This window comes from Geotrypetes seraphini, chromosome 4 (genome assembly GCF_902459505.1).
Source record: "Geotrypetes seraphini chromosome 4, aGeoSer1.1, whole genome shotgun sequence".
NCBI lineage: Eukaryota > Metazoa > Chordata > Amphibia > Gymnophiona > Dermophiidae > Geotrypetes > Geotrypetes seraphini.
In genome coordinates, this window is record NC_047087.1 from 289,893,524 (window position 1) to 289,919,025 (window position 25,502).

Genomic DNA, 25,502 nt, shown 5'->3' on the forward strand with positions numbered 1-25,502 from the left:
TAAAGAATATTAAAAAAAAAAACAATTTTTAAAAGGCCTGCAAACTTTTTGGTTGCATAATGAAAGATGGAAGCTTATTCCACTCTTCTTGACCACTACATGAAAAAAACATTTTCTCTTACCGTCTGCAGACTTAGCTCCTTTCTAGATGGTATAGTCAAGTTTTGCTGTGTTGCCAAGCGAAGCTTTTGCATCCCAACATAGGGTGATATGCAGTCCATCAAATATTGTGGGGCACACCATTGCATACTTGAATAAACCAGCAGCAATAATTTATACTTGATTATAAACTCAATTTTCATATATATAGCTGATTACCCGGCGTTACCTGGATATTTATTTATCACAATCATCTGTCGTTTTTGAGAATTTTTACATGTCACCCCCTTCCTACCCCCACAGTGGTTTTTTCTCAGATAGTAAGTGATATGTATACCAGAGTTATGCTAAAACATACAAATTGATTCACACACAGATACATCCGATTTTACATATATATATATATATATATATATATATATATATATATATATATTTATTTAACATACTATATATATATATATACATATATATATATATATTTAACATACTATATATACTTACTGTATACTATATAACATAATGTATGTACAGTTAATGCACACAACACATTAAAAAACTCCTTTTCAAATCCTATTACAATTGTGTGAAGGACTATCATATTTATGACATTAGAGTGCAAAGTAGTTATAGGATCTAAATCTTTTTTGTCTAGCTAGAACCATGGGTTTTTATCTGAACGCAACTGACTAAAATATGAATCACATGATTTATGACACAGAACTTGAAAAAAAATATCAGAAACACTACCTTCAAACTGAATGCAAGAACAGCATTATTAATAGAAGTTCCAGTACCAAGTGATTATCTGTATAATGTATGGAGAAAGAAGATCTTCAAATAATAATAATAATAATAAAAAAACGAACAACAAAACAAGCAAAGACCAAGAAAATGTACTATAAAGGTACTGAAATTATCTTAATTTTACTGCATGTCACTGGACTGCAGCGCCGGGAGCAGGACCTCAGAAGATAAACATGAATAGGGATGGAGGCGTGGTAGACCTTGGTTGATTTTCAGAGGGTTGTGTTTGTGAGGAGCAAGCTAAAATAAAGGTAGACAAAGCAATGGGGCCAGATAGTATACATCCGAGGGTGCTGACTGAACTTTTCAATGAGTCTCTAGAGTCGGGAGTGGTACCGGAGGACTGGAGAAGGGAGGACGTGGTCTACCAAACTCCTTACCTGACCCATAAAATGATCTGTCAACAGAAGAGGAAGTTGAGGGTCCACCCATTGAAGTAGAACCACAACCTTACCCCCCCAACTGAGCATAGCATGTACTGCTCCGGCTGTAGAGAAATACCCCCATCATAACACCAACCTAAAGGACCTGTAGCGTCATTCCGGAAGAATGGTCCGAAGCTCCCGAAACCGCCTGACCATGTCCCAGAGAAGAAAAAGAACAAGTACTGAGGCGCCTCCTAGGACCAGACCCCTGGAGCCGAGGACGGAAAGACCTGAGCCCCCGAATCCGAGAGCTTGGTACGGTGGGCTACTAGGTAACAAACCAGCAAAGACCATAACATGACATGGAAAACATCTATCTCACTGAGCCTCCAAACTACGCAAAGCGAAGTGTGAGGAGCCTAGAAATACTACCACTAGATGATTGAGATACCGGAAACCACCGGAACCAAAGTGGCTGCAGCAGCAGGCCCATGCAAAGGCGATTCTAAGGGGACAGCGGAGACACCACTATAGATTCCAGCACCTATACAGAAATGCAGAACGTAGATCTAGGTGACTAAACAAGAAGGGGAACCTTAGACCGTAACCCGTCCCCCCCTAGTATATGTGAAGAAACACACTGTGCCCCCACTTGGCTAACAACACAGCCAGACATTCCAACAAGTGGCAGAGGTTAAGAGAGATCTTTGGAAATATAATGAAGAAAGGAAATCATCCGATGGCGTCTACCAAATTGATTTGGCGGCAAGACGGCCTAAGAAGCAGATGTCCAAGAAAACAAACCTCTGAATTCCCCCTGTTTGCCAAAAAGCCGCCCCTATGGGTCGCAACCCATAAAGAGTTCTTGGAGTCATGGCTAGGACAAACAGTATGCGCCAAAACAGAGAGCGCTGCCCAAGAACATACAAGCGGAGACATTGCTGATGCCGTGGCCACCAGGAATAGGAAATAAACTCACCGTTTCAGGGCGGAAATGTCTAACTCTGAAAAATATATTGACCAGTATGAGAACTTGGTTCTCATACTTCATCTCCTCGGACAGTATGAATTAAATAGAATAATTTCTGTGAGCTCCGGAAGAACTAAAACAAGTTCGAGTTACCCGCAAATAGGGTTCTCGAACCAACATAATCATTGGAAGCCCAAAACACCGTGATCTCAAAAAGAATCTAAAAAGGAAGAAGAGGATTCAAAGTTGCAAACCTCCTGATGAATGGCCAAAGCCTTTGACCCGACAACATAGAATCCCCCTTCCGCGAGGAAGCCTAAAGTGATATAAGAGGAAGTCAAAACCCCTTCAAAGTGAAGTGCAGGAAAATAAGAAATGGGTTGGTCGAGAGCTGTAAAGGACAGAAAAGAAACTCTCTCTAACAAGACCACAGCAGGCGAAGGAAAAAGGGGCATGTCGAAAGCCCGTAAACAGCATCAACTTCATGCCTGCCACGGGAAGACAAGGCGCCCTAGGCGGAATCCATAAGCATTCGCCTCTAAACAGAAAACGATCTGCACCATGACGTATAGCACAGTGGTTCCCAACCCTGTCCTGGAGGAACACCAGGCCAATTGGGTTTTCAGGCTAGCCCTAATGAATATGCATGAAGCAAATTTGCATGCCTATCACTTCCATCATATGCAAATCTCTCTCATGCATATTCATTAGGGCTAGCCTGAAAACCCGATTGGCCTGGTGTTCCTCCAGGACAGGGTTGGGAATCACTGGTATAGCAGACAACGCTCCCAAGCCAAAAGAGAGCCTCAGGGATGATGTCAACAAGCATATAGTGTTTTGCACCGTAAGCATGTGGAAGAAGAGGAAACTTGCCCCTAGTCAGCAGCAGCCTCACACACCAGTCTGTAAGATAGGAGGACTACCTAGCATGTGCCAGGAGTAGAAGGCGACCTGCACGCAATAAGTCTTAAAGACCTGGCGACCTCGGAGACACCCTTACCCACAGGAAGAAGTGAAGAGATAACAGGCCCCAAGAGAGTCCCCTCCATGGGAAACCAGACAAAATATGTTAAAAAAGTAGGGCAATAGCACTACCAGACACATGCAGCGCTGCACATAGGACGAAACATCAGAGAAACCTCCAACCTATAGAGATCAACCCTGCAAGGACTCTGAATCTGAAGTATCCTGCCTTGGGAACTCCATCTGAGTGGTTTTCTTGCAAAAACGAAGCTTGAAGAGGCAAAAACAATAACTAAATTCCAATTAAGAAAAATCCAAGATGGCCACCATGCAATTTTCAAAAGAAAATAGCTAAGGAAATGCACAGGAACCCCCCCAAAAGCAGCAATTTTAGAATTTTAGGGATGGGAAGGAATACAGCTAACTCCCTAGAAGCCCAAAAAACACTTTTAAGGACCCCCCCCCCCCCAAATCTCTGTGAAGACTGTCAGCTCACTGTGCTATGCTACATGCTAAAAGGCTGCAGAAAGCAGCTGAATTAGCTCAACAAGCCTTGTAAACTTGGCTGCTGGCCTTCTCACTGCCCCACTGGCCCGAGTCCTGCAGCCAGGGACCTCTGCCACTAGAACATACCACATGCACAACTTGGCGGAGGGGCACAATTGGCCCCTATCCTGAACACACCTCTATGGAGCTACGGAGCCACGCAGCCTGCACTCAAACCCACTAGCGGCCGAACCTTGGGCGAGCCAACTCCCAAGGGAACAATCCCTGAGCCCCTTACCAAAAGTGCAGGCTGTCCAGAGGGTGCACTGCCAGGCAGCCAACCAGTTGGAAACAGACTTTTGCCAAAGTCTATGATCTCCTGCAGTCAGAGTTGTCACTGCGGGGAACCTCCGCAGCACAAGGGTGGAATTCACGAATATAAAGACTGAATTTAAAGAAAATAAACATGAGCAGATAAGACAAGATTGTAGGAAAGCTTGTACAAGTCTGGCTTGTAGGAAAGAAACTGGATTTCTGGGGGGCAGTCCTGAGGTAAGAGGGGAGGGGCTGAAGACTTTATGTAATGAGGCTTCTACAAGCTCTGGACTCTGGAGAGTATGGGAAAATAACCCACTAGTCCAGGAATAGAGTGGAATTGCACAAGAAAAGCAAGATTTCAAGACACAACCTGAGCACTTCACAATAACACAGGAAGGCAGTTGCGCTTATAAAACCATGATTTCAGCACTGAACCTGAGGAAAATTAAAAAGATTGGCACTTCACAAACTCAAAGGAGGGCAGTTACACTTATAAAACCATGATTCCAAGACACAAACTGGGCACGTCAGGAAGTTAAGCTGATAAAACCATGATTTCAGCAAACATGAGGAATATTACCATATATACTCGAATATAAGCTGATCTAAACATAAACCAATGCGACCTCCTCCCCCCCCAAAAAAAAAAAGGAGGGAAAAAGGATGACGAGTATAAATCAAGATTAGAAATTTTGGTGATCCTGGTGAGCCAGTCTACAAAAACTTGAGAATATCCATTGCTTTTTTCTAGAATAAGCAGCATAAAATCTGTTTTTTTTTGGTTTTTATTTTTTTTGGGGGGGAGGATCTTCCTAGATAATTGAGGCCGGGATTGGCCACTAATGGAAACAAAATACTGGGCTTTATAGACCTTCAGGCTGCCTCAGTATGACAACTTGAATGTTCTTAATTAAGAGAATAGGCAACAAGATCTGATGTTCCTTTCCATGTATTAAAATTAGTCCAATGAAAAGGATCACCTTATTTTAATTTTCTATTTATAAGTATTGATCAACACAGCTACAATACTACTTTATCCTAAAACAAAAAATAAAATAAAATATATAACAAATTATTTCTACCATTGTAGTCTAATTTCTGCTTTCCTCATTTTATAGTCATTCTTTTCCTTTCATCCACTGTCTGCTCTCTCGCTGCCTCTTCCATATGGCATCTGCTCTCTTTCTATGTCTCTTCCAGAAACTGTCTGCCTCTCCCTTCCATCTCTCACCCCCCCATTGGTCTGGCATCCATCTTCTTCCCTCTGCTCTCCCCATGGTCTGATATCTCTGTCCTCTTCCCTTCCATCTTTCTCAGGTAGTTTTTAGCATCTCTCTCCTCCTTTCCTCCCCTCAGATCTGGTATTTGTCTCCTTCCCCTCTCCTCATGAGTCCCACGAGAACTGGTGGCAGCCATTCAGGCAGCAACTCAGGGCCGGGCATGAGTGCATAAAGCTCGCTCCTGCTTGGTACACTGCTGGACCACTAGAGATTCAAAAAGGTACGTGGGGGAAGGCAGGAGGGAGGTTAAAAACTTGTCAGAGTCAGCCGTACAGGAGACAGGAGAGATACTGCATCTCCTGGCCTACCACTGGACTACCAGATCATACGTCAGGCTTGGTGGAGGACTGTGGGACATCAGGAGAGAGGGTACAGGGCAGGGAGGTAGGACAGGGTGCAGAGCCTGGTAGGGAGGGAGCGGGGCAGGGTAGAGAGCCTGGCAGGTTGGGGGGCTGACTACAAATCCTGGCAGGGCACATAAATATTAACCTCCCTAGCTTATATTCAAGTCAATCTTTTTTCCTCCTTTTTGGGAGGACAAAGGGTACCTCGACTTATAGTTGGATCGTCTTATATGTAAATTTAATACAACACACTAAGAGAAAGAAGCACAGGCACAGATGTTTGTGTGGTGACTATACAGGATGTGGGTTAGGCCAGTTATGGTTTGGTAAATTTGCTATATAGGCTTTGAATGTCTTTTTGCAGGGTTTTGTATTATTTTGCAAAGTGTCTAGTCCTATTTGAAAGCAGGCCCTTGGTTCCCAAAATAAAAATGCTCAAAATGAGTTGTCTCCACATTCTAGAGTCACCACACAAATAAAAACCCATCTGATTTAAACAAAGTGGCTGGCAGTAGAAGGAAGAGAAGTTGCCTTTCCTGATGTGATAAATCACAAACTGAAAATAAGTGTTTGGCCCAGAAGGATGAGAAGAATGAAAAACAAACAATAACAAATACCAAAATTATTTGAGTACTAGGCCAAATTTTGAAAGATGAAGAATCTACATATCTATTATAGCTTTCCTTTAGTGCTTTTGGTATGCCCTTAACTCCAACACTACCAACAACAAAACCTTTCACTTCTTTTGACTATATACATAACTCTTGTTAATTTCCTTTAAACATTTAGCTATTGAGGGACTTCAAAGATGTCATGAAGACTACAGACATTCCTACCTTCAGCCTCTGTAGCTTTGTAATAACCTAAGAAATGTTGCTTCCAAAAACATTAGTGTCATAATCCAAGAAAAGGGACCAAGTAATAGAAATTGAGTTATTCAGCTGGCTAAGTAATCAAGAAGATGCCGATTCAAATGCAACAAACCACATCTTTCAATGATGTCATTTCCAGAGATATACCGTTTCAATTAACAAATTGTATCTGATAAATAGAACCCAACTGATATTGTAGACTCATTTCTCAAGAAAGCATGCACTAAGACTTGGCACCTTTTCTTAGATTGCAACACATTTATACTATTAAAGGATGCCTAATATCCAGCCAAGCTGTTTGCTGTGAACCTTCAGCACAATTAAGCAAGTATGATATGTTTACATAAGGACTTATTACTTCTGTTGTTGCTAAATACCTGGAAGTGCAGTAATGAAATCTCTCTGTAGCATGGGTTTGAGGTACAAGTTTATGTGTCCATGCTGATAATGGCACATACGGGAGATTAGATGTTCTACAAACTCCACTTGGTCAGACTCTGACCACTTTTCAAAATACTTTACACACAGTTCCTTTTCCTTTTCATAGTTTGCTGACAGTTTCCTCTGTTTGGGCACAATCATACTGGAGGTGCCATTGGCAAATTTTGTCTGGGAAAAGAAAGAAAAAGAAAAGCATGAAATTAAGCTCAGCAGCCTTCTGAATTTACAGAAGATATTTCATCTGCTACATAACAAGAAAAAAAAGATTCAGACAATTTGCCCAATGCCAGTATTACAAACAAATGCATTTACTTGGAAGTACTTTTTATATTATGTGTGTGTTTGTGTGTGTGTGGGGGGGAGGGCCATGGATTTCATAAAGCAGCACAATTGAAGGTGAAGTAAAAATAAAAATTTAAGTACAAGCAAAACTGGGATAACATTTTTATTACTCACATTAATTTATTTTCTAGTGCTTTGGGGTTCCAATGAACTACCATCAAAGAACTCATCAAGCTGTGAAAAGATACTTTCCAGAATCCCTCCTCTGAAAAGGATATAATTTTTTCCATAAGAATGCCTTATATTTCTATTATTAATTTGTTTTTTCATCTATGCACACAAGGATGCACTGAAAGAACTTAGGGAAGCTCTGGTAGCTCTGCTGACTGAACTTTTCAATGAGTCTCTAGAATTAGGAGTGGTACCAGAGGACTGGAGAAGGACGGATGTGGTCCCTCTCCACAAAAGTGGAAGTAAAGAATAAGTAGGGAATTACTGGCCGGTAAGTCTGACTTCTGTGGTAAGCAAATTAATGGAAACGTTTTTAAAACAGAGAATGGTCAAGTTTCTGGAATCCTGTGGATTACAGGAATGGAGGCAACATGGATTTACTAGAGGTAGGTCTTGTCAGAAAATGTGATCAATTTATTTGACTGGGTGACCAGAGAATTGGATAGAGGATGTGTGCTAGATGTGGTGTATTTCGATTTTAGCAAAGCCTTTGGCAGTGTTCCACAAAGACATCTAATAAATAAACTGAGTGCCCTTGGGATGGGACCCAAAGTGAAGGGCTGGGTCAAGAACTGGTTGAATGGAAGGCGACAGAGGGTAGTGATCAATGGAGATCGCTCTCAGGAAAGAGATGTTACCAGTGGAGTGCCTCAAGGTTCTGTTCTTTTTAACATTTTTATAAACAATATTGCTGAAGGGTTGTCAGGTAAGATTTGCCTCTTTGCGGATGATACCAAAATCTGCAATAGAGTACACGCCGGATGGTGTGAATAACATGAAGAAAGACCTGTCGAAGCTTGAAGAATGGTCTGAAATTTGGCAGCTAAAATTTAATGCTAAGAAATGCAAGATTATACATTTGGGCTGCAAAAATCCGAGGGAATGGTAGAGATTAGGGAGTGAAGAGCTTATGTGCACGACCGAAGAGCGAGACTTGGGTGTGATTGTATGTGATGATTTTAAGGTGGCCAAACAGGTTGAAAAGGTGACGGTGAAAGATAGAAGAATGCTAGGTTGCATAGGGAGAGGTATGCTAGTAGGAAAAAGGAGGTATTGATGCCCCTGTATAAGACTTTGGTGAGACATCATTTAGAATATTGTGTACAATTCTGGAGTCTGCACCTTCAAAAAAATATATAAAGGATGGAGTCGGTCCAGAGGAAGATTACTAAAATGGTGTGTGGTCTTCGTGATAAGGCATATGTGGACAGACTTAAAGATCTCAATCTGTATACTTTGAAGGAAAGGCGGGAGAGGGGAGATATGATAGAGTCATTTAAATATCTACATAATATAAATGTGCATGAGTCGAGCCTCTTTCATTTGAAAGGAAACTCTGCAATGAGAAGGCATAGGATGAAGTTAAGAGGTGATAGGTTCCGGAGTAATCTAAGGAAATACTTTTTTACGGAAAGGGTGGTAGATATGTGGAACAGTCTCCCGGAAGAGGTGGTGGAAACAGAGACTGTGTCTGAATTCAAGAGGGCCTGGGATAGGCACGTGGGACCTCTCAGAGAAAGAAAGAGATAATGGTTACTGTGGATGGGCAGACTAGATGGGCCCTTTGGCCTTTATCTTCCGTCACGTTTCTATGTTTCTAGAATACTTAAGTGGGTGTAATAGGGTATACACTAGTGCTGCCCAATTCGCCGATTCAAATTGATTCATTTTCTTATAAAAATCGGGTTTTCCGATTCGCTGACCAATCTCACATACCTTCGGGCCTCCTAAAGGAGGAGCAGCAGCGCTCTGGTAGCGAAAAGCCTGTCCTAAGCACTGCCTCTTGCTGACTGTCCACTGCCGCTGCTGCTCCTGCTTTAGGAAGCCCGATGTCAGAGCTCACTGTGTGTGTGTGGGGGGGGGGGGAGGTCGGTCAGGAAGTGCTGCATAGGTGCCAGTGCTGTGGGTATCCTTGGCTCCGTGGCTTTAAGGGGTTCTCCGAAGGCTGGCTTCCCCATCTCCCCATCATAGGCATCACTGGATAAAGCTAATTTGCATACTATTTTACAAATAAAGGGATTTTTTGAAAGGAAACTGACCCTGCAAGAATGGAAGAAATTGGGGAAGAGAAGGGGAGCCTCATTTGGAGGTTTGCAGGACCCCTCCAATGAACTAAGGCACGTCTGGTCTGAGAAGGGGCCTAACTAACCTAGGAGGCAACTAATAATAATCCTGGGGTGAAAATTACTGGGAGAGCCCCCATGCCATACAAGAGGATCGGAAGTGACCAAAGAGACAATTAAAACCAGGGGGACCTGAGCCAACCACCTTACATTTTGTGTCAGGAGTGAGACCTTGTGGAAACCACCTTAGTGGCCAACGGACTTTGGAAAACGAGATTACCCAGCACTGTAGGTAATGAGTACCTAGGCTGGGGGATCATAAAGGTGACTGAGGGGCAATACTTCTAAGACAGAGGTCTCAAAGTCCCTCCTTGAGGGCCGCAATCCAGTCGAGTTTTCAGGATTTCCCCAATGAATATGCATGAGATCTATGTGCATGCACTGCTTTCAATACACAAAGGAGATGGTATACTGTTAACCAACACCAGTCAATCCACTCAAATAAATTATCCTCTCAAAAATATTTATTTATTATCCTTCCATCAACATATTGCACTGCTTTCAATGCATATTCATTAGGGAAATCCTGAAAACCCGACTGGATTGTGGCCCTCAAGGAGGGACTTTGAGATCCTTGTTCTAAGAGATCCTCACTTGGACCTTTGGTTTGTTTTGTAGCAGATGGACTGAAGTGGATGGCTGAACTGGCTGAACTGCAAGCTCAACAAGAAACCATGGAATGGCGCTTTTCACAAGAGCAGCAACGGCAAAGGCAGCAGCCCATGGTACAGTTAATGGAGGCCCAAGCACAGGAACTGCATCATCCGGCAGAAGGGGTTCAACAGCCCTCCAACATAAATTAGGGGTCTAAGGGCCCTCCACACGACTCATGGGACTGGACTAAGAATTTGATGTTGATGAATTGGGACCAGCTGATAATCCAAAGGCTTGCCTAAGTACCTTTGAAAGGATGGCAACAGTAGCCCGATGGATGGTGGACCAAAGGGCCATCTGATTGGCCCCATATTTGATGGGGGAGGCACAAGCGGCATATAGAGCCTCGTGTGTTACTAAAGCCTTGAATTATAAGGAAGTCAAAGCCGCTATCCAGGACCGACTGGGTCTCTCCCTAAAATGTTACCCCAAAATGCAGGAATGTTCCTAGAATGTTACCCCAAAATGCAGGAATTTCAAAAGGGAGAGTGGTCCAGGGCTGCAGCCCAGAATTTGTTGGACCCCAAAATGCAGGAATTTCAAAAGGGAGAGTGGTCCAGGGCTGCAGCCCAGAATTTGTTGGACCCCAAAATGCAGGAATTTCAAAAGGGAGAGTGGTCCAGGGCTCCAGCCCAGAATTTGTTGGACCCCAAAATGCAGGAATTTCAAAAGGGAGAGTGGTCCAGGGCTCCAGCCCAGAATTTATTGGATTTGGCCACCTGCTGGTTGGATCGCGAGTGACAGTCACCACGTGAAATGTTAAACCAAGTGGTATTAGAAGAGTTTTTGAACATCCTGTCCACCCCTGTACAGATATGGGTCTCCCAACAAGTTCATTATTCGTTAGAAGAAGCCACGGATTTGGCAGAGAACTATTTAGAAGCTGAAAAAGGGGGAAAGGTAAAAACCAGGGAGACTGTGGGGAAAAAGACATGGGCAACTCCTCTGGGCCCCTTCCAAAAGACATTGGTATCCTCCTCTGGGCCCCTTCCAAAATACCAGTGATTGTTTGGGCCTAGAGCAGACATGGGCAACTCCAATCCTCGAGGGCTGGAATCCAATCGGGTTTTTAGGATTTCCCCAATGACCAACTGGAATCCCTATGGGTTAAAATACCAGGAAAGAACGGAATCGACATAAAGATGGGTCTGTACTACTGTCCACCTGGGCAATCCGAAGCAATTGATAAAGTAATGGAAGCCGAATTGAGACGGGAATGCAAGAACACTAACATCATAGTTATGGGAGACTTCAACTATCCTGGGATAGACTGGAGTCTTGGAACTTCAACATGCACAAAGGAGACGGAGTTCCTGGAGGCTGTATGAGACTGCTTCATGGAACAACTTGTCAAGGAACCAACGAGAGGGTCAGCGATTCTGGATCTAATCCTCAATGGGCTAAAAGGACCTGCAAAGGGAGTGGAAGTAGTGGGACCTTTAGGCAACAGTGATAACAACATGATCCATTTCAAAGTGGAGGTAGGGTTACCAAAGGGAATGAGAACCACTGCAACAACGTTTAACTTCAAGAAAGGGAACTATGACGCCATGAGACGAATGGTGAGAAAAAAACCCTCAAAAACAGCTCTAAGAAAGCACAGACTGTGGAGCAAGCCTGGTCCTTATTCAGAGACACGGTAAATGAGGCGCAAAACCTGCATATACCCAGATTTAGAAAAGGATGCAAAACGAATCAAGCAATAGACCCGGCATGGATAACAACTGAAGTAAAGAAAGTGATAGGAGACAAGAAAAGGACATTTCGGATGTGGAAAAAGGACAAAACCGAAGAAAATTGGAAAGAGCACAGGAAGCAACAAAAAGAGTGTCACCGAGTGGTCAGAAAAGCAAAGAAAGAATACGAGGAGAGATTAGCCAAAGAAGCACGGAATTTTAAACCATTCTTTCGATATGTGAAAGGAAGGCAGCCGGCGAGGGAGGAGGTGGGACCTCTGGATGAGGGCAGCAGGAAAGGAGTAGTGAAGGAAGAAAAAGAGGTGGCTGACAGACTGAACACGTTCTTCTCATCCGTCTTTACAGGGGAAGACACATCCAACATGCCGGAACCGGATAAGATCTTCAGGTGATATCAAGGGGAAAAACTATCATGCATTGAGATAAGCCTCGAAAACATACTCAAGCAGATAGATAGACTAAAATCTGACAAATCTCCGGGCCCGGACGGAATCCACCGGAGAACACTGAAAGAGCTCAGAGACGAAACAGCGGAGTTACTGCAGCGGATCTGCAACCTAACCTTGAAAACAGGGGTAATCCCGGAGGACTGGAGGATAGCGAATGTCACACCTATCTTCAAAAAGGGATCGAGGGGCGACCCAGGAAACTTTAGTCCGGTAAACTTAACCTCAGTTCCGGGAAAGATGGCCGAATCCTTGATCAAGGAAAGTATCAATGAGCATTTAGAAAATAATAATCTGATAAGAACAAAACAGCATGGTTTCTGTAAAGGAAGATCATGCCAAACTAACCTACTGCATTTCTTTGAGGGGATAAGTGAGCAATTGGACAAGGGTGACCCCGTAGACATCGTATATCTTGATTTCCAAAAAGCCTTCGACAAGGTACCCCATGAGCGCCTACTGAGGAAACTGTGGAGCCACGGGGTGGTAGGGGGCGTGCACAGATGGATCAGAAGTTGGCTGGCGGATAGGAAACAGAGGGTAGGTGTAAAGGGATACTACTCAGACTGGATAGGGGTCACAAGTGGGATCCCACAGGGGTCAGTGTTGGGACCACTGCTGTTCAATATATTCATAAACGACCTGGAAACAGGGATGAAGTGCAAAGTCATAAAATTTGCGGATGACACAAAACTCTCCAGTAGAGAGTGGAGGATTGCCAAGAATTACAAGGAGACCTAAACAGACTGAGTGAGTGGGCAATAAGATGGCAGATGAGCTTCAATGTAGAAAAATGTAAGGTCTTGCATGTGGGGAAGAGGAACCCAATGTACAGCTATACGATGGGAGGGAGGGTACTGGGGGAAGGCAACCTTGAAAAAGACTTGGGGGTTTTGGTGGATAAAACGATGAAGCCAGCGGTGCAATGTGCAGCAGCCTCAAAGAAAGCGAACAGAATGTTGGGCATAATCAAAAAGGGTATCACTACCAGAACGAAGGAGGTTATTCTACCATTGTATCGAGCGATGGTTCGCCCTCATCTGAAGTACTGTGTCCAGTACTGGTCGCCGTACCTTAAGAAGGACATGGCGATGCTCGAGAGGGTCCAGAGAAGAGTGACATGGATGATAAAGGGCATGGAGAACCTTTCGTATGCTGAAAGGTTGGAGAAGCTGGGGCTCTTTACCCTGGAGAAGCGGAGACTTACAGGGGATATGATAGAGACTTATAAGATCATGAAAGGCATAGAGAAGGTGGAGAAGAACAGATTCTTCAGGCTAACCGGGCCCACAAAAACAAGAGGGCATTCAGAAAAATTGAAAGGAGACAGATTCAAAACGAACGCTAGGAAATTCTTCTTCACTCAGAGGGTAGTGGATACCTGGAATACGCTCCCAGAGGAGGTAATAGGGCAGAGTACAATATTGGGCTTCAAAAAGGGATTGGATGACTTCCTGAAGGATAAGGGGATTGAAGGGTATAGGTACAGATATTAAATGAATAGGGGATGGAAGACTTAGGTAAGGTCCAATGACAGGTCACGGACCTGGGGGACCGCTGCGGGTGCTGACTGCTGGACACGATGGACCCCTGGTCTGACCCGGCAGAGGCAATGCTTAAGTGCTTATATGTGCTTAATATGCATGAGATCTATTTGCATGCACTGTTTTCAATGCATTTTCATTGGGGAAATCCTGAAAACCCTATTGAATTCCAGCCCTCAAGGACCGGAGTTGCCCATGTCTGCTCTAGGCCCAAACAGTCACTGGTACAGTGGTACCTTGGATTACGAGCATAATCCGTTCCAGGAGCATGCTCGTAATCCAAAATGCTCGTTTATCAAAGCGAGTTTCCCCATAGGAAATAATGGAAACTCGCTTTGATGCGTTACCCCCCCCCCCCCACGAGAACCGGAATTGCTCCCCCCGAAGGCCCCCCCTGCGATCCGAGGCACCGATTTTGCAAATGTTTTGCTTGTCTTGCAAAACACTCGCAAACCAGTGCATTCGTAAACCGAGGTAACACTGTATTTTGGAAGGGACCCAGAGGAGGATACCAAGAATCCACTGAGGCCACAAAGGGCGATAACTTCATGGGAGGAAGGAGAAGTCAGAGGAGAACCCCTGAGAGTTATCCTAGTTCCACAGTTCCCCCTGAGATGTTATAGATGCAGGGAATGGGGAAGATGAACATGTTAAAAAGGAATGCCACTTAATGGAGTGCTCATTTTTTGGGGGGGAGGGGGGAGAACACCGGTTCCAGTAATCAAAAAGGACCAATAAAAGCAACACTTAAGAAAGGAATATGAGTGGCATAGGAGGATCTTGTAGAATTACTGGATACTGGAAGCAACCAATTTGTGATATCAGGCCCTTTTGCCCAAAGGTTGGGGTTAGGTAAACTGAGGGAATTTTCAGTGGAACAGTATACCGTCCACTGTGTTCACGGGGACGAAAGACCAGAAGCTAACTGCATGGTTCAGAGCACAGAAGGAGGGAAGTCCCAACATTTAAGGATAGCAGTGGTGGAAAAATTATCTTTCCTTCTAGAACAGGAGTGGGAGGGGACGCAAGAGCCAGATGTTTAAATTTGGGATTCAGATGGCAAAAGAGTGAAATTCTGAACTCAGGAAACAAGGAGAATGCTTATACAGGAATGTTATCTGATATTTTGATTAAAAAAATTTAATTTAGTGAAGTGTGAATTTAAATGTTGCAAAGTACCTTAAGTATGCTTTCTAGTTTCTAAAATGATAGGCTCAAATCAACACTGATGAATTCCCTTCTATTCATTAATGAAGCATGAAGAGTGATTTGCACTTGTGATTTCACTTATGTTCTTTAGATGTGAAAGCTGTCAAGTGAAATTGTGCCTCAGATTCCCTCAGAAATTAAATGAAATGACTACTTTATATAGAAGATTAAATTGTATGCTATTATAATGGGGAAAATAGTACTATTTTGACATTAAAATTGTTAGCAGAAGCATTTATCCTTCTCCATGACAGTCACTTAGGAAGTCATTCATGTACCTCTGGCCAATGTGCTGCCTCTGAATAAAAGCCTTCAACAAACATTAATGGATTACTGGTCAAAAGAATAAGATAATCTAATTCTCTCTCCTAGGTACTTATCTACAAAGTCATTAATTGCAATCCAGGTGGATAAAAAATGGTGCTTCTAAAAATTTAAATTAGAGTTTACATTTTTCTTAGAAATACATTTTTGGGATCTGCCCTCACCTAACAGAGGATAATAAAGATTTGATCCAAGGGAAGGATATCCTCGTAGCTTTTCTATGATGTGGACAATGATAAGAATCTCAAAGTTTCTGACTACAGGCAGAACATGCTGATGAAGGTGGAATGCCTAAATAAAAAGAGGATGGAAGCACATGTCTGTTGAGGTGTTAACTTGGGCAAAAGTAGTGGTAACTGAGGCCGATGCTGGACAGATTTCTACAGTCTGTGTCCTGCAAATAACAAAAGACAAGTGAAGCTTCGGCAGCTTGTGTTGTACATCATTTTATTATCACATACTGTGGGGTGCTGTGCAGTTCAAATGGGAGGGGAAACCATCTTGGCTGGTAAGTTGAATACAGTCAGCAATACTTGAAGTTTTGGTTATAAACATGTGTCATCCCTATCATGGTTAGCATGGTGGATACTTGACAACCAGCATTTAAACATTGGTGACTGGGGCCCATGCAGAGTGGCAGATGCAGCTCTGGACACCTTGTAGGACAGACTGGATGAAATGTGCAGGTCTTTTTCTGCTGTCATTTACCATGCTACTATGTAAAAAGCTTCTTGGATGCTGGAAAGAAACTCGATTTTCCTGTTGCTACCTGCAAAACCTTTGGATACAAGTTTTTTAAAAATTTTGGTTTGGATGGGAGCACTGGTGAGGTTCCTGTTGTTGAAATTTGGATTGTTAGAAAAGTTCATCATGCAGGTGGAATTCTCCCATGATATGAAGGCTTTAGGTAGATTTCCTCAAGATTTTTTTTTAAATGGCAAATTAAAGAGATACCTGAAATCTGAGCTGATCCAAGACAGCAACAATAGGCTTAGGAGTAAGCTAAGGAAATACTTTATTACAGAAAGGGTGGTAGATGAGCCTCCCGGTATAGGTGGTGGAGACAGAGACTGTGTCTGATTTCAAAACAGTCTGGGATAGTGACATGGGATCTCTTGGAGAGAGGAAGAGATAACGGTTACTGTGGATGGGCAGACTGGATGGGCCAGTTGGCCTTTATCTGCCATCATGTTTCTATGTAAGGCTATTGTAGCAGAGAATTTTGAAGAAACTGTTACTGATGAGAGCAGATATATACAAATTGAGTGCTACACTTCCTGGTATGGCTACTTCAAGAGCTAGAATCAAAGTGTAAAGAACTTGCAGAGAAAGTTGCCTAAGATCCATACACTGTTATTGCAAAGATGAATGCCAATAATGTATCTTTTCCATATGATGTTTGAGGGTTTCACAGAATCTACTTTCCTCCAACAGGTAGAAAAGAATGATCTGAAATAATATTAAGGTGGTTCTGAGGTCAGTGACTTTATTAGCTACTTGAAAGAATGGATTCACAGTCCAACTCAACTTCAAGGAAGAAAGATCCAAGAAGAAGAAGAAAGAAGAGTTGTGAAGTCCTAGCAAGAAATCAAAAGTAATAATAATAACTTTATTCTTCTATACCGCCACAATCTTGCGACTTCTAGGCGGTTTACAGTCAAGAGAGCTGGACATTCAGCGAGTTACAATATGCAGATAGTCAGAGGAAATACAGAGTACAGAAACTTTAAGAAAGTGAAAAATAAAATATACAGTTTGCTAAGAAATTTCCGAGAGGACCTGTTTGAGAGAGGTCGCGAATTACAAAAAATACAGCGAATATTACAATATACAGTTTGTTAATAATTGGTTTTTTTTTACAACAACCAGAAATGTGAGTACTTTGGGAGAATCTGTGGCATATAGGAGATGTGGGGAAGAATTGGGTAGGAAAGGAAGAAGGGGAGGGAGAAGGAGAAGGAGGAATTTCACCCAGAATCAGACTCTTAAAATAAGACTTTAGCGGGAAACTCATCAAGTATGGTTAGATATGTCTTCTTTACTTTCTGTATCATTTCTTAGATTTACTGTTGGAGACATGCAAAGACCACTGCCCAATAGGCACTGTGTCAATGGACATTTCATTTTCATAATTTTGAAAAAGTGATATTTTACTGTATGTTGACGTTCCCTGGTTACCACATATTCATTGGTTATTTCTTTTATCAAGTTCCTCATATGGTAAACAACAAATACTTCATCCATGTTAGGTATTTGAGCACTTTTCTGTTCTTTTCTAAGGTCTTTTCTTCATGTCCCTTTGCATTATCAAGCACTTTTGAATACACAGCCTTTGTCACTTTTATACAATTATTATAAATGTGGTGTTGTGTGTACACAATTTTATGTATTTTGTTTACTTATTAAAAAGATTTCCATTCCATTTCTTGATTACATGAATAACATACACACAACTGACAAGAAATACAACATAAAAATGCATTATGTGACTCTCTATATAAATTATTACAATATTTATTTCCTCATTTGACATATTTGTCTCCTATCACTGAATAGACCCTCTCCAATGTCTATAACCTTTAAAATTTTAATGGGGGCAAGGTTTTATTATATACTTTCATATACCTCTAAAAATAAAGGGCTCTTTTTATGAAGGTGCATTAGTGTTTTTAGCGCACGTACCAGATTAGCACGCGCTAGCCGAAAAACTACCACCTGCTCAAGAGGAGGCGGTAGCGGCTAGCACACGCTGCATTTTAGCGTTAAGGCCCTAATGTGCCATCGTAAAAGGAGCCCAAAGTTTGAAGCTCTCATTTGAACTCTCCAATATTTTGAATCTTTCTTATTCCTATAGACAATCAGTTCTGCAGTTGAAGATCAGCAATATAGAATACTGATGCCCGATATTCTTCAAGCTTAATCACTTGATATGATGGAACTTCCAATAAAAATTTGTTAGCCGATCTCAGGGACCATGCGGGTTGATAAATGTAAAGGTTAGCTGCAACTATTGCTGACACTTATCCAGATAACACTTTAAAAACCATACAAAAGTCTTTGAACTTTATTTTATATTCAATAGAAGTCAACACATGAGGTTGTGGATTCAAACCCACGCTGCTCCAGGTACATTAGAGACATTGTGAGCCCGCCAGGACAGACAGGGAAAATGCTTGAGTACCTGAATAAATTCATTTAAACCGTTCTGAGCTCCCCTGAGAGAACGGTACAGAAAATTGAATAAATAAATAAATGTGTGGCAGTCATATTTTAATTTTTATGATTTAATTATTATATTTTACATAATTGCTCGTTTCTCCTTAAGATTTTGATTCAATGTATTTATACGCATATTTTTAAATTTCATTGTAGACTGAGACCCCTGACAAGAGGCATATCTTGCCATAACATGATCATATTGGGTCAACTATTGATCAACAAATATTTCAATACCTTATTTGGACCTCTGGCAGCCTCCAACGCTTTTCAATCTTACCTTATGCTTCAACCATGACAGCTCTTCCCAGGGCAGTGCAGCATGCAAAACTTAAGTTGCCTGGGTGACCTGACATCCATGATTTTTTGAGCCTTAATACCAGAAAGCTATTTCCTTGATACTAGTTAATATTATTAATACTTTACTTCACTACTGTTATACTATTTTAAAAATAAGAACTTTTTTTTAAGTACTGTAAGTGCAACATATAATACAATCATATTACACTATAAAAGCACTTAAATACAATTAAAATTGTAATCTATGACGAATAGATATATCAACCCCCCCTAATTATAAGAACTTAAGAATAGCCATACTGGGTCATATCAATGGTCCATCTAGGCCAGTATCTTGTTTCTAACATCAACAAAATCCAGGTTACAAGTACATAGCAGAAACCAAAACAGTAGCACATTTCCATGCTACCAATCACAGGATAAGCAGTAGCTTCCCCATGATTGTCTCAATAACAGACTATGGATTTTTATTCAGGAACTTGTCCAAACCTTTTTTTATTTTTAAGTATGTGAAACGTTTTTACCACATTCTCTGCCAATGAGTTTCAGCGCTAAACTATTTGTTGAGTGATAAAATATTTCTTCTTCTATTTGTTTTAAAAGTGTTTCCATGTAACTTGAGTGTCCCTTAGTCTTTGTACTTTTTGAAAGAGAAAAAAAAATCAAGTACTCTTATCTGTTCTACACCACTCAGGATTTTGTAGACCTTTATTATATCTCCCATAAACTGTCCTTTTTCTCAGCTGAAGAGTCCCAGGCGCTTTAGCCTTTCCTCCAATGAGGAGTTCCAGTCCCTTTATCACTTTAGTTGTTCTTTTTTTGAACCTATTCTAAATCTGCTATATCTTTTTTTTTTAAGATATGGCAACCAAAACTAAATGCAATACTCAAGGTGAGGTGACACTGTGTTGCACTAAAGTCATTATAATATTCTTTGTTTTATTTTCCATCCTTCTCCTAATAATTCCTAGCATCATGTTTGCTTTTTTTGGCTGCTACCACAGAAGATTTCAGCGTATTGACTACAATGACACCTAGGCCTTTTTCTTAGGTGCTGACTCCCAAGATGGATCCTAATATCAGGTAACTGAGATTTGGATTATTTTTCCCAATGTGTATCATTTTGCATTTGTCCACATTAAATTTCACCTGCCATTTGGATGGCCAACCTTCCAATTTCCTAAGGTCTGCCTGAAAATTTTCATGGTCCACAAGTGTTTTTTATTTTTTTTGGCGGGGGGGGGGGGTGTTTAAAATTCTTTATTAATTTTCAAAACTACAACAGTGCAATACAACTTATGCAACGCATAGTAATACAATAAAAGCACATTCAACTTTCTCATGTTCATAATAATCCATTTTACCCCACCCACCCAAACAATAATCATTCAGTATAACACAAACATATAGTATCATAAATATCCTTACCTATTCTGAATAATATCTTCTCACCCATCCCAATTATAAATATTCAAAAATCAATTTATGACATAAAGAATCCCCCTCCCACCCTGCCCTGGATATGTACCAAAATAAAGAAAAAACTGACTCACAGTCAACAATTACAATGAGGTAACATAAGATGCCAATGGGCACCATATTAATTTAAATATATTACCATGTCCTAAATTTTCAGCATTTATTCTTTCAAATCTATAACTAGAGCAAAGACTTGCCCACCAGAACGAAAAACGATCACAGTTCCACAAGTGTTTAACAACTTTAAATTGTTTTGTGTCATCTGCAAATTTAATCACCTCAGTTGTTCCAATGTCCATATCCTCTATAATAAAATCCTAAGCGCACATGCGCACTTAGAACAGCGTGTTTCCTGACAGCATTCCAAAGATTACTAATCATCGGAGACGTTAATCTCCACCTTGACGACTCCACCAGCAAGGACACGATAGAATTCAATGACTTCCTCATCTCCCTAGGTTTCTCCCCCCCCCACATCCGCTCCTACCCATGAAAAAGGGCACACCCTAGACCTCATCCAGTTCCTCGACCTCACCGCTTATAAAACGTCTGCCGAAGACACCCGTTGGGAACACATCCCGTGGTCAGACCATCTCCTAGGGGCCTTCTGCCTCCCCATCTTCATGTCTCATCTCGGATCCCCACCCCGATCCCCCAATTCTATTACCTTCCGGAAAAAAATTTCGAGCGATCTGTTCTGGACCAAATTCCTCAACCTCCTCCCCTCCATTCCCAAGCTTGCAGACTCTGAAAACAATTGGCACAACTGGATCGCCCTTTCCAAGTCCACCTACCACTCCCTCACCCCCCAAACCACTAAATCCATCACCTATCCCCATAAAGCCCCTTGGTACCTTCCACTCCATAGAGACCTGAAACAAAAATGTCGAGCCTTAGAGCGAAAATGGAAAAAATCCAAATCCTCATCTGACAGACAGGCTTGGAGAATCAATATCAAACTCTACAACTCAATATTAAAAAAAGCAAGGAAGAACTTCTATGGAGACAAGATCTCCAAATCCAAAAACCAGAATGGCACATTGTTCAACATTTGGCGCTCCCTAACCACTAAAAATGACTCCACCCTTCTTCCCTCATCTCCTTCAGCCGAGGTCCTAGCAAAATTCTTCAATGATAAGATCTCTACCTTAAGGCGCTCCTTCCCGCCCGCAATCTCTTACAATTCTCTGGTGCCCCCCGAACCCAACCCCACCCTAGCTGCTCTCAACCCCATCCCTGCCGACAGATCCTGGACTGTCTTCGAGCTCATATCTGATTCTCAGACCCTTAAACTCTGCCTCAAGTTAAAATCATGCAACTGCATCCTGGACCCATTTCCCTCCTACCTATTTGAGAAAATCCCTGCACAGGCCATCACATCTCTTACCAAACTCATAAATTCTGCCCTATTATCAGGCCTATTCTCCACTGAAATGGGACACATCGCATTGACCCCTTTACTGAAAAAAGCTGACCTAGACCCCTCCATACCATCCAACTACCGTCCAATAGCAAATATCCCTCTCCTCACCAAACTGCTCGAGTCTATCATATCTACCCAGCTCTCTTCCTACTTAGAAAGATTCTCCATCCTCTTACCTTACCAATATGGCTTCAGACCCAACTTCTGCACTGAATCCCTATTGGCCTCTCTAATCTCTAAGGTTCAGCAACTGCATTCTCGTAACAAGTTTGCTGTCCTTCTACAATTCGACCTCTCCGCAGCTTTTGACGTTGTCCACCACGACATTCTAATTTTCCAACTCTCCGAGATAGGCATTAGCTCCATAGTTCTTGATTGGTTCTCCAAATTCTTGCGCTCCCGTTCTTACATGGTTAACATGAGCGGCACCTCATCCTCCCCCTGGACCCCGACTTGTGGTGTCCCACAAGGCTCACCCCTCTCCCCAATCCTCTTTAACATTTACATGTCCTCCCTGAAACTACTCCAACTATCCCCCCTTGAAACTCTTTACACTTACGCTGATGACATCCTCGTCCTCCTTGAGACCGACTCGAACCTCACTAACCTCTCCATGAACATATCCTCATGCATAAAGAACCTCCAATCCTGGGCATTCACAATGCATATGAAACTAAACGAGTCCAAAACAAAACTCCTTTGGCTCGGCCAAAAATTAGACCATCTACCTTCCTCCATCCCATTGTCCACCGGCCCCCCATTACAGCTCGAGTTCTCAAGCAAAGTTCTGGGTGTCACCTTAGACTCTTCTCTATCCTTCAACGAACATCTCCAATCCCTGGTGAAGAAATGCTTCTTCAGCCTTCACATGCTAAGGAAAGTCAGACCCTATTTTCACCAAAAACACTTCGCAGTCCTAGTACAATCCATCATCCTCTCCAGATTGGATTATTGCAATTCTATCTACCTCAGCCTAACCAAGAAAAGCCTCCACAGACTTCAGCGGATTCAGAACGCCGCAGCTAAGCTTGTTTTCGCGAAAAGCAAATTTGATCACGTCTCACCACTCCTGTCTAAGCTCCATTGGCTCCCAGTAATCCCCAGGATCCACTTCAAATGTGCGTGTCTGGCCTACAAGATCCTACATGGCATCCTTCCTGCCGTTATCCCTCTATCCTGGAACTCCCCAACCCCTACTTCCTCCAGATCCTCCCAAATTTTTAAACTATCCTTCCCTTCCATAAAAGGTATTTCCCATGTAGGCAAACTTGGGTCATCCCTCCCCTTTAGAATCACTGAGATCTGGAATAACCTCCCCTCCCCTCTCCGAACCTCAAGCTCCCTCCAACTCTTCCGCAAACACCTAAAAACCTGGCTATTCTCAAAACTGTAACACTTCCCCCCTCTTAGGCCTCTCACCTTCCCCCTTTACACATAACTCTTTAATCTCTCCACTGTAGTTCCTCTCTCATCTTTCTTTCTGTAAACTGTGCCGAGCTCCGCATTCGTGGAGATGGTGCGGTATATAAACCCAAGGTTTAGTTTAGTTTAGTTTTAGTTTAGTTAGCATGATGTGTCCCTCTGTGCCGAATTCCATTTTCGAACACGGAGGCAGGGAATACGTGGGTGACTCCGCCCTCCCGCACCAACTGCTGCCGCCGCTCCTCTTCAAAGCAGCCTGCTGAGGTTCGCTGGCTGTAGCGAACCTCGCAGGCCACTCTCCACCTCGGTAGCACGTTCCCTCTGATGCGATCGCGTGCTACCAAGGTGGAGAGCGGCCTGCAAGGTTCGCTACAACCGGCCGGCGAACCTCAGCAGGCTGCTTTGAAGAGGAGGGCAGACGCTATGAGAAGGAGACAGCAGAGGAAATTGCAGCGCGAGCTTTGCCCAGCAATACCTGGAAGAGCAGCGACGGCGGCAATGGTTCGTGCTGGTGGGCCAAAAGAGATCAGGAAGCCGGATGCTGGACAGGAGGAGAAGGTAAGGAGTGCTGCTGGACAGGGAGGAGTAACAGGTAGAGAGAAGGCCTACTGCTGGACAGGGGGAGCAGGGAAGAGGTGCTGCTGGACAGGGGGGGAGGTAAAAGGAAGAAAGAAGGCCTACTGCTGGACAGGGGGAGCAGGGACGAGATGCTGCTGGACAAGGGTTGCAGTGAAGGGGTGCTGCTGGACAGGGGAGACATAAAACGAAGGGAAAAGGGCTGCTGCTGGACAGGGGGAGCAGGCAAGGGGAGGTGGTGGCAGCCGAGGAGAGAGACAGAAAGAAAGACAGACAGACAGAAAGCGGCCAAGGAGAGAGAGAGAAAGAAAGAAATACAGACACACACATCTGTTCTAGCACCCGTTAATGTAACAGGCTTAAAACTAGTCATTTATAAAGATATTAAATAGCATCAGTCCCAGTACAGATCCTTTCAGCACTCCACTATTTACCTTTCTCCACTGAGAAAAATAACCAATTTAATCATAGCCTCTGTTTTCTGTCCAATAACCAATTCCTAATCCATAACAGAACATTGCTTCCTATCCTATTATTTTTTTATTTTCTCATGAGTCTCTAACTTTGTTAAAAGCTTTCTGAAAATCTAGATCCACTACTTCAACTTTATTCACATGTTTAGTCATGCCTTTAAAGAAATGAAGCAGATCAGTGAGGCAAGACCTCTACTAGCTGAATCCATGTTGACTGTCCCATGAAACTATGTTTGTCTTTGTTTGTTGCAGGTTTTCAGATCTTGCTGCATTTTGTCAGATAGATCCGACATTTCTGCCATCACGCTGTGGCGTTCTTCAGGGTTTGCTGTGAGTCTACAGGTTTCTGGGTCTTGCTGCGTCTTGTGAAAATGATGGCTTCATTTTATCTGCATTAAGGCAGCCACCAAGAAAAATTAAGCAGAGCTCAAGAAGCTCCTTGTAGTCTTCCCTTGGATGTGATGTATTCAAGGCTGTTCTGCAGAAAGTTGCCATTTCTCTCCGAAAGACTAATGTGTCTGAATCAAATATTTCATTCGCAACGACCTCATACGAATCCTGGTTTACTTATGGCCAATTTTGCTAAGATGTTTTGAAAACTGCAACATCTGTTCCTCCAATAACTTCAAACAGTTGGGTGAAGGCACTTCCAAGTACCAGTTCTATCACAGGATGTCAACAGGCAAGCCATCTAACTCTTGTCCTACTGACGATTTAATAAAGGTGCATGCACCATTCTTCAGGCCTGTATTATTTGCAGTGGTGTCAAACACCAGTCCCTGGACTCATCTCTGAAGACTCCATTCATCCAGTACTGTGAGACAGGCTTCAGCTTGCTGTTTGCAATTTCCAAGGCCAATTTTTAAAACTCCGAGTGATCTCTTTTCTCTGTTGCTAGTGATAAGTACTGCAATTCTGTCTACCATTTCTTTACTTCCAATAATGTCCAAGGAGGAGTTTTCCATCTCAATGCAGCAGTAATGGAGTTTGTGATGTTTCATCAAGGAATCCATCCTTAAGAATGGTTGCCTCTTCACGGTTCTTGCACCTTGATGTTGGAGTGAGCTTCTCAACAATGTCATTTCATTTACAACATGGCAAAGAGTTTTGGTAACAGCACCAATGAGAAATGTGGCACCTGTCTGGCAAATTAACATG

General features: G+C 42.6%; 1 protein-coding gene across 25 annotated transcripts in view; it reads right to left on the reverse strand.

Annotated features, from left to right (window-relative positions):
• BTRC (beta-transducin repeat containing E3 ubiquitin protein ligase) overlaps positions 1-25,502 on the reverse strand; it is a 488,395-nt gene that overhangs the window by 135,435 nt on the left and 327,458 nt on the right. For all 25 annotated transcript variants that reach the window (XM_033943132.1, XM_033943124.1, XM_033943120.1 and 22 more), the window contains one exon: positions 6,882-7,113. In XM_033943132.1, the coding sequence (XP_033799023.1) occupies positions 6,882-7,113 (232 nt within the window). The remainder of the gene's footprint in view (positions 1-6,881; positions 7,114-25,502) is intronic.